At 45.8% G+C, this 10,021-nt stretch overlaps 1 protein-coding gene across 1 annotated transcript in view; it reads right to left on the bottom strand.

The window, feature by feature from the left end:
• Nucleotides 1-187: 187 nt before the first annotated feature.
• The window catches only part of ERN2 (endoplasmic reticulum to nucleus signaling 2), a 28,417-nt gene continuing 18,583 nt past the window's right edge, over nucleotides 188-10,021 (bottom strand). Inside the window, 8 exon segments of the mRNA XM_044657299.1 lie at nucleotides 188-421; nucleotides 751-818; nucleotides 1,054-1,177; nucleotides 3,803-3,930; nucleotides 4,088-4,235; nucleotides 5,418-5,617; nucleotides 5,780-5,879; nucleotides 9,752-9,941. Of these exon segments, the coding sequence (XP_044513234.1) occupies nucleotides 188-421; nucleotides 751-818; nucleotides 1,054-1,177; nucleotides 3,803-3,930; nucleotides 4,088-4,235; nucleotides 5,418-5,617; nucleotides 5,780-5,879; nucleotides 9,752-9,941 (1,192 nt within the window).

Genomic DNA, 10,021 nt, shown 5'->3' with positions numbered 1-10,021 from the left:
TCCCCTGAGTTGGCCTGAGAGAAGAGGGCTCTGGGTCCTCAAGGGCTCTGGCTGTGCTCTCGGGATCTGGGAGAAGCCCCCAGAATGGGTGACTTAGTGCCTGGGTGCCGTGGCCGTTGGACCACCCCCAGGATGCTCCTCTCACCCGTCCCGTGCCTGGCAGACGGCTTTCCCACAGCTGACCTCGTCAGGGCCTCTGTCGGCCACTTCCTCTGCAGGCCGGGGCCTTTTCTTTTTCACCCCCCGGGCCCTCTGTTTTGTAGTAGGGCTGGAAAAGGCTCTCGGATGCGCAGCTGCTCATGGCCTTGTGTGTGTGCAGGAGCAGCCGAGGGAAGCGGGAGGTAAAGTACTGGACAAACTCCTCAGGCACCTGGCCAAGCGCCTGCCTCACCTCCGCAGGCAGCTCCTGGTAGTGATGCCTCTGGGGGAAGGAAAGAGAGAGCCAGCCTCAGCCGAGGCCTCTAACCCGAAGCAGGTGTCTGTAACTAGGGACTAGTCTCTCACCTTAGGCCCCTTCTGAGAGATCCACACAGCTAAGTGCCTCAGTGGATTGAGAGTCAGGCCTAGAGACAGGAAGTCCTGGGTTCAAATGTGGCCTCAGACACTTCCCAGCTGTGTGACCCTGGGCAAGTCACTTGACCCCCATTGTCTACCCTTACTACTCTTCTGCCTTGGAGCCAATACATAGTATTGATCTAATACAAAAGGGAAGGGCTTTTTAAAAAGAAAGAATAAAAAGAAAACCCATACCTTGTTTCTCATGGCCCGGAGAAGATCACGAACGGATGTCCCTTTGTATGATCGGAACTTTCTCAGGTCTGAGGGGGGGGAAGGAGACACGGGAGTTGGTATGGGGTCGGGTCTAAAGAGAAAAGGGAGAAAGGAGGGGAAGCAGCCAGAGACCTGCATCGGCCTGGGCAGGGAAAGGAATGGGAAGATGTGTGTGGAGGGGACAGCCTCGAGTATTGGGCCTGGCCCAAGAGAACCAGCCTCAGTCCTCAGTTCTCTGGATGAGGGAGGCCCAGCCAAGAAACTCTGTCTAGTCCTCCCCACCTGACTGCAGTGGTCCAGAGATGCAGCTGTGCCAGTTCTGTCTGACCACGATCCTGCCTCCGGCTTCCAGAGCCGTCACCAAAGGTCCTTCCGAGGCCTCCTTCTCCACTCGGTCACTGACGTCCTAGAGCCAACAGACACGGCGACGGTGAGCTCCTGGCCCAGAGGGCTCCTCTTACCTTTAAGGTGTTTTCATCTGATCGGAGGAGATGAGAAGACGCTGTGTGGGCCCGTCTAAGACCGATAGACAAGCACGTGCTGCTCTGCGGGCTTCAGTGCCGCAGAAGTTAAGAGAAGAGAGAAAGCCTGGAAGGTTACAGAAATGAGGAAGTGAAACCAAGATGAGTCTCTAGAGATGGGTAGAATTTGGATAGATGAACAAGGCAGAAACCGCTGACCCATTATATGAGAAGCCACTGACCCAGCAATTGTACCACTGGGCATGTCGCTCAAGATCGATAGAGGAAACGGACAATAAAATGTTCATGGTGGTATTAGGTGGAATAGTAAAAAACTTCAAGGGAGAAATGGACATCCATTAATTGGGGCATGTCCATATCCAGCAGTATCATCTGGTAAGAAATAACAAAGTTAAGGAATTGAGAGAATTGAGAAATATGTGTTCTCAGCCTGGTGCAGAGAGGAGAAGGAACCAAGAGAATGGCAATCCTGAGAACGATAAGATAAATGATAACATCTGAAAGCAACTGTAATGAACCATTTCCTGGAGAACAGAGACACCTTCCTCTCTGGAGAGGGGAGAACTATGGAAGTAGAACGTATAATCTACTAAACAGGTCACCTCCCTGTCTTGGCATTGTCTAAAAGGTTTACTGGCATTGCCCAAATGGTTTTATTTTGTTACAAGACAGCGAGTGTCTCGAGAGTCAGGGTAAAAGAGAAATGATTGTTCTGAGAATGAAGGATGACAAATGTAACTTTAAAAAGGTTATTTGTATCAAAGAAACACATGAATAGAAGGTTGAGAAATGAAATGAACCTTGTATTCTGGTCCCGTTTCAGAAGTTTTCCTGAATATAGAGGTAAAAACTTTTGCAGGGGAGTAGTGGGATTTTTCTCTGGCTAAAATGGGGCCAAACTGTGGTGAGCCTTGTCTTTGAATGGCCTTTCTTCCTCTGTAGCACAGACTGACTTCTCTATTCAGACCAAGGTGTGGGAAAAAACCTCTGTCTCTCTATCCCTCTCTACCTACTTTTTTTTTTTTTTAAAGACTAGGTTTTTTGTTTCCCACCTGTGGCTGATGGAAACAGTTTTGTTTTTTAAAACTTATCTTCTGTCTCAGAATCAAAACCAAGTAATGGTTCCAAGGCAGTAGAATAGTAAGGACTGGATAATTGGGATTCAGTGACTTGCCCAGGGACACACAGGAAGTAGTGTCTGAGGCCAGATTTGAACCCAGGATCTCCCCTCTCCAGAATTGGCTCTCAAACCACTGAGCTGCCTACTTGCCCCAGAAACATACTGTTCTATAAGATTCCCCCCAACTCTAAATCTTGTGCTCCTCAATTGATATGTCTGTGTTTTTTTCCTAGTCAGAAAGAAAACATAGGAGATTACACTGATGATTGATTACAAATTTGATTACAAATGGTTGGGGTTTGGTATAGACCAATGCCATATTTAACATAGTCTTTCAGACCACTCACTTTCATGGGAGGCTGGAGACCAGGCAACTAACAACTGGCACAAGCTCACTAGAGGTATCTTGGGATAGTGGATAGAGAGCCTTGAACTTGGAATCAAGAAGACCTGAATTCAAATCCCACCTCAAGACATTTACTAGCTTTGTGATCCCAGTCCTCTCCTATAACCTTTCCTCTTGGAAAATGGGTATAATAATTGGGGTCTTTATGAGGATCAAATAACATGAGGTATGTAAAGTACATTTGCAAGTCTGCAAGACCTAACAGTGTAAGATTAAAAATTAATATCCAATACTCCAAGTATTATACTTTTATAAGATTTATTAATAACTTAAAGTAAAGGAAAATGATAGCCTTAGTAAAGAGAAGCTTTCCAGACCATGCATGGGGGAGAAGAGAGCAAGGGCCTGCCATACCCACATTTATCTATACAGTGTAAGTGTGCAACTTGGGGACGAAAAGGAAAGGGATGCTGGGTAATGTATTTCAGGGGGACAAATTTTCTATTTATACAACAGACACATCAGCTGTCAATGCTCCTGCTCCTTTCTCTCCATCTCCACAGGCATCACCTACTCCATCCCATGGGCCAGAGGCCACATGGCCCATGAAAGCTGGGCTACTGACCTTTTGTGGCCGATGGGGAATGAAACCTCAGCTTCTCTGTGCCCCTTCCTCTAACCACTAAAGGCACAAGACTATTCAGGGCAACCATGAGGGGCAAAAAGTCACAAAAAGAATGTCTGGGGATGGAGGAGAAGGCAGAGAAGCTCTCCTAACCTGGCCCAAGTTGGTTTTAACTGGCTAGGTATCAGCTTTTTAGCACCAAGATCCATTACTGGAGTTTTGGGTAGGTTTTCCAGGGTATCCTCCCCCAAATCCTGGCCTCGGTCTACACCCCTCCAGGAGTGGATCTGAAAGTGGGAGGATGCCACCCACTTTTTCTCACAGATAGGTTCTGTGCCAGCTGGAGGCTCTTGGAGAGCCAGTTCTAGGAAAGTCCCATGTCTCCAGGACCAAAACCATTTTAACACCTCTTTCCCCAAGGATTTTTCTCCCTGCTTGGGTGTAGCTGCCTCTTTTACCTGGAAGAACTGAAGTTCCTTGGCTCGGCTCCAAAAGAAGGGATGGGCCAGCACAAACTGGGCTGAAGGCCGAAGCTGGGGCTGAGAACTCAACATAGCCTCCACCAATTCTTTAGCAATTATCTTTTCTGTAGAAGGAATGACTGTCAGAACTAATTTGGTCTTCCCTCACTTCCCTTCCCTTTCCATCTCCCATCTCCGGCTCTCTATCCCCAGGTCAACAAGATGTTGGGAGGAAGGAGGAAAGGGCTCTGGACATAGTCTCCTCTCCTGATATTTGCTCACCGTGGGTCTCCTCTTCAAAGTGGTCCATGTGAGAGGCCCCAGCAAGGATGTTGGCCTGCCGGTGAAGGCTGTCCCCAAATGGGTGCCCCCCGCTTGAGAGAACGTAGTAAAACACCAAGCCTGCTGAGAAGATGTCCACGGCGCAGGTCTGAGGACACAATGCAAGGATGAGAGAAGATGGGGCTTAGCCCAAAAAGCTTTTCCAAGCTAATCCCACAACTGGTTCAGGTTTTCCCCTGCACCTACACAAATAACTTGATCCATCATAGATCTCTCATTTCTATGCCTAATTTTGGATCCAGGACAATATGCCAAATAAACTGGACATTTTTCTGTTATCTCATAAGGAAGAAAGACAGGAATATAGGAGGGATTGGAAGGACACTGGGAAAGGAGTGTGGAAGTATTTAGGAACCAGAGAGAAAAGATGATGTGAGGGGAGATTTTCTAGTGTGACATAAAGACCTTAGTCCAGAATTCCATTCACAGTTGGGCTTTACTATCTTTTCTTGCTCTACATCCCTAAGGTTCATAGATGTGGAGCAAGAAAAGATAGTAAAGGCCACTGAGTCCAACCCCCTTCATTTTACAAAGAAGCTGGCTTTCAGAGGATTTGCCAGTGGTGGGAAAGGAAGGAAAAATCTGAGGCTTAAAGCATTTATACCAGCTGTTCCCCCATGCCTGGAATTTTTTCCATCCACATTTCTGCCTCCAGGCTTCCTTCAAGAAATACTACCTTTGGAGGCAGCTGGGTGGTTCAGTGGATTGAGAGTCAGGGTAGAGATAGGAGGTCCTGGATTCAAATTTGGCCTCAGATGCTTTCTAGCAAATCACTTAACATCTCCCCTCCCCACCCCACCAATTGCCTAGCCCTTACCCCTCTTCTGCCTTGGAACCAATCAATACACAATACTGATTGAAGGATAGAAAGTAAAGTTTTTTTTAAAAAAGAGGAAAAAATAGCATCTTTAACAAAAAGCCTTTTCCAATCCCCTTAATGCTAGTGCATTCCCTTTTGCTTTTCTCCAGTTTCTCCTGTATCTCTTATTTGTACACAGTTGTTTGCTGCTTGTCTGCCCATCAGACTATGAGCTCCTTGAGAGCAGGAACTGTCTTTTGCCTCTTTGTACCCTCCTGAGCTTAGCACAGTGCACATAGGAGGAACCTGATAAATGCTTTTTGGCATAATGACCAGTCTGGAACCCTGGGAAAGGAACTGATGTATGACCCTGAGGCCAAAGAACCCCAGGCATCCAGCAGTACAGCCACTAGCCATATGGGAATTTTCTGCCCTTCCACATGACTGTAAGACAGGGTCAAATGCACTCACAGGGCTTTCTGGGGGTTCGTCCTGCAGGAGCTCTGGGGCAATCCAGCCCTCAGTGCCTGGGATGCCAGAGCAGAGACTGAAGGTGTGCCGTCCAGCTGGCAGTTTCTTGCAGAGGCCAAAGTCAGAGAGGACAGCTCGGCGCCGGCCCTGGCTGTCGGGCCCAGTGATGAGGATATTACAGGGCTTCAGGTCTCGGTGGACTAAGGAGCACAGAGGAAGAGAGACTGGGAATGAGAGGGTCTGGCCAGAGTGGGTAGTGTTGGACTGGCATGAAAAGAGGGGCGTCCTGCTGGGGTTCAGGGGAGGCCAGGGAACATTGGTTCTGGAGGAGAGTAAGCATTGGGGTATTAAACCTCCCATACCTATGTTCAGAGAGTGTAAATGGACCAAGCCCGACATCAGCTGGTATAACAGGGTCACTGGCTCAAGGCCCAAGCGATCCAGGGCAGGATTTTCAACATACTGAGGAGAGAGGGGCACCAAGATGTTAAAAGAAAAACAGCTATCATCTCCATATTTTTATTTCCTTTTAAAAATAAATTTTACTGTTCATTTCTCCTTATACCTTCCTCCCATAGGAATGAACTCTCACTGGAACAATGAAAAACCTTGAGGCAAAATCATCAGACACAGAAACCAAACCTGAGTGAATGACTCATTCCTACTGGCAAGATTCTCAACTTAGAGAGCACTCCTGGATTCCCTTACAATAAAGCCAAAGGGCTCTGTGGATAGAGATTCAGGCCCAGAGATGGGAGTCCTAGGTTCAAATCTGGCCTCAGACACTTCCTAGCTGTGTGACCCTGGGCAAGTCACTTAACCCTTATTGTTCTGCTTTGGAATTGATACACAGTATTGATTCTAAGACAAAAGGTAAGGGTTTAAAAAAAAAAGGTAAGGGTGATATCCTTTAAATCATGGAGAGGTGGAGAGACCTTCCCTTTCATGGCTAAGCTTGCTGATTGAGATGATGGGCAAAAACACCTTTATTTCTTCACCTTCCCTTTAATAGCTATGATCCCACTTCCATCCGAACCATCAACCAAGTGAAACTCTTCCTCCTCTGGGCTCCTCTTTCTCACTGTCTCTGTAACGTGATACATCTCAATCTTGCGGTCAGATACCGATGAGCCTCCCTTCCTAGGAACCATCTCTTCCCCTCTTGACTCTCCTTTCCCTCCCTCCATCTCTGACTCTCTTCCACCATCTAAGCAGGGCCCAGTTCTCTCAGCCTCTCCTTTGTTCTCTCAGTGACTGAATCCACACCCAGGATTTAAACCTTTTACGGATAACTGGATAATTCCCAAATCTATATCTCCATTATAAGTTTTAGTCCCAAATGGCCAGCTCCTTCCTGGACATCTTCATTCACATGTCACCTTATTAATTCAAAAGTGACCCAAAAAAAGTCATTGGCTAAATCAGGACACTTTATAAACAGAGATTAAGAGAGATTCTTAGCTCTATCACTAATGAGTTGTGTCACCTTGGGTAAATTTTTTGCCTTTAAAAAAATTAATAGGGCAGCTAGGTGGCTGAATGGTTGGACAGCCAGGCCTAGATATGGGAGGTCCTGGGTTCAAATCTGGCTTCAGACATTTTCTAGTTGTATGACTCTGGGCAAGTCATTTAACCCCCATTTAGCCCTTACCTCTCTTCTGCCTTGGAACCAATGCACAGTATTGATTCTAAAATGGAAGGTAAGGGGGCAGCTGGGTAGCTCAGTGGGTTGATGGCTAGGCCTAGAGACAGGTGGTCTTGGGTTCAAATCTGGGCTCAGCCACTTCCCAGCTGTGTGACCCTGGGCAAGTCATTTAACCCTCATTGCCTAGCCTTTTACTGCTCTTCTGCCTTGGAACAAATACATAATATTAATTCTAAGACAGAAAGTAAGGGTTTAAAAAATAACAAAATGAAAGGCAAGGGTTTAAAAAATAATAATGCATTTATATAGCACTTTAAGGTTTGTAAAACACTTTAAGTCATTTAATTCTCCCAACAACCTTATGAGATAGGTGCTATTATTATTCCCTGTTTACAAATGGGGAAACCAAGGTACCTAAAAGGCAAGTGATTTTGTCTAGACCAGTGGTTCCCAAACTTTTTTGGCCTACTGCCCCATTTCCAGAAAAAATATTACTTAGCTCCCTGGAAATTAATTTTTAAAAATTTTAATAGCAATTAATAGGAAAGATAAATGTACCTGTGGCCATCACCACCACCCTGCCCCTGGATCGCTGCAGCACCCACCAGGGGGTGCTAGCGCCCACTTTGGGAATCACTAGTCTAGATGATATATGTCTGGGGAGGATTTGAACTGAAATCTCCCTGACTCCAAGTCCAGGGCTCTATCTACTGTTCTGAGTAGCTACATCAATTATTATGGTCATTTGTCAACAAACGTGAACATTTCAATGTACAAAGAACAACAAAAAAAAGGATTAGGGAGAAAACTAAGGTTAACACAATGTGTGGGGTATGGTAGATGCTTAATAAATAAAATTCAACTCCCTTTTTACATGTTTTCTTCTCCTATTAGAATGAAATCTCTTTAAAGACAGAGACTGTCTTGTTGACTTGTATTTGTATCCCCAGCACTTAGTACTAGACCTAGTACATAGTAAATCTGGAAGAAGTGTTCAATTCACTGAAATTGTGAATCCAAGTTCCCTTCACTAGGCCTCAGTTTCCTCATTTATTAAAAAAAGAGAGAGACTTAAAATAGATGATCTCTAATGGCCCTTCTGGCTCTAAAACATCCACAATTTATCATCTGATCTCCAGTACCAGCTCTTGCCTAGGATAAAAGATGAAAGAAATCTCAAAGGTCAATCTTGTTCAATCCTCTCATTTTAGAATTGGAGAAACTGAGGCCAAAGGAGGTATAGTGCCTGCTCTAAGGTCATACAGTCACCAGCAGAGCTGGGACTCAAATACCAGTTCTCTACTTCCACTTCCAGCATTTTTTTCCACTCACACTACACCACAACTAGCTCATTTCTTTGCTTTTTTTTTTTTTTTTTTCTTTTTTTGGGAGGTGGGATGGGGCTGCTATTTTAAAACTTTATTTTCAGTGCAAATCTAAATGTATTTTGTTTTGATACTTTCCAACAAACAATCCCCCTGATCCCTTTAAATGAATTAAAAAGTCAAATAAAATCAACAATGCAAAGTGAGTGGCCAGGCACTTCTTCCTTTCCTCTGCCCTAGAATCCCTCTCTCCAAGATGTAGCCTAAGCAACCCTTCTTACCTGAAGCCTTTCCTGCTGTCCTACAACTGCTAGTTCCCTCCCTCCCATACTCCCTTATGTCAAGCTACCTTGTATTTATTTATAGCATATTAACTTTTATGTTTATCATGTATATGCTTACACATACGCACTTGTCACTCTCAATAGAATGTAAGTTCCTTGAGAAGGAGGATTGTTTCAATCTTTATATTTGAATCCCAAGTGCCTAGCACAGTGCCAGGCACACAGTAGGCCCTTAAATGCTTTCTGATTGGCATCTTCATTCATTCATTCAATATTAAGTGCCTGCTTTGTGCAAGGCACTATGTTAAGCACGGGGGATTCAAAAAGAGGCAAAAGACCACCCATGCCCTCAAGAAGCTCACAGTCTAACTGGAGAGACCGCAAGAAAATGATTGTATACAAAGCAAGCTATATACAGGATAAGTAGGAAATAATTAAAAAGAGAGGAAGCACTTTGTAGCCTTTCTTTTCTTATTTTTTTCAAACCTTTACTTTCCATCTTAGAACCAACACTATATTGGTTCCAAGGCAGAAGAATGGTAAGGGCTAGGCAATGAGGTCAAATGACTTGCCCAGGGTCACACAGCTAGGAAGTATCTGAGGCCACAGTTGAACCCAGATCCTCCCAATTCCAGGCTTGGTTCTCTTCCACTGAACTCCCTAGCTGTCCCAAGTTTTAAAATCTTAAAAAAAAATTAAAGCCCTTGCCTTCCAGTTTAGAATAAATTCTGTGTGCTGGTTCCAAGGCAGCAGAGCAGTATGGGTGAGGCAATAGAGATTAAGTGACTTGCCCAGGATCACACAGCTAGGAAGTGTCTGAGGCCACATTTGAACCCAGGACCTCCCATCTCTAAGCCTGGCTCTCTATCCAACGAGCTCCCTAGCTGCCCCTACCTTAGATTTTGCAGCTGTAAAATATTGTGTCTTTTTTACCTTTCCAGGTTGTTTTAAAGGGCTGAATGAGATATATGAAGGCACTTTCTCGTACCGCCTAAATTGGGGTTTTTAGGGAAGCCACCTTCCTAAATCTAACCGTGAAAGGGACAGACAGGGTCCAGACCCCACCGGTGTTGGGCTCACCTCTTTCAGGGTGGCCTCGCACAGCTCCAAAGCAATGTAGTGGAACTGGGGTCCCCGCTCCGTGCAGAAATAACGCAGGACTCCGGGGTGGGCGTCGGACTCCTGGAGTAGCTGCACCTCCCGCTGCACCAGGCTGAAACACTCCCGGAGCAGCCGCTTCACAGCTACCGCACGCCCCTCGAACTGGCCCCTGGACAGGAAGAGACGGAGAGTGGACAGCGCTGGAGGGGGTGGGGTGGGCACGGAGGGCTCCTGAATGGGGGGGGGGGG

The sequence above is a fragment of the Gracilinanus agilis genome, chromosome 1, assembly GCF_016433145.1.
Source record: "Gracilinanus agilis isolate LMUSP501 chromosome 1, AgileGrace, whole genome shotgun sequence".
Classification (NCBI taxonomy): domain Eukaryota; kingdom Metazoa; phylum Chordata; class Mammalia; order Didelphimorphia; family Didelphidae; genus Gracilinanus; species Gracilinanus agilis.
Note: the sequence above shows the minus strand (reverse complement) of the source record. Positions and strands in the feature narration are given on the sequence as shown.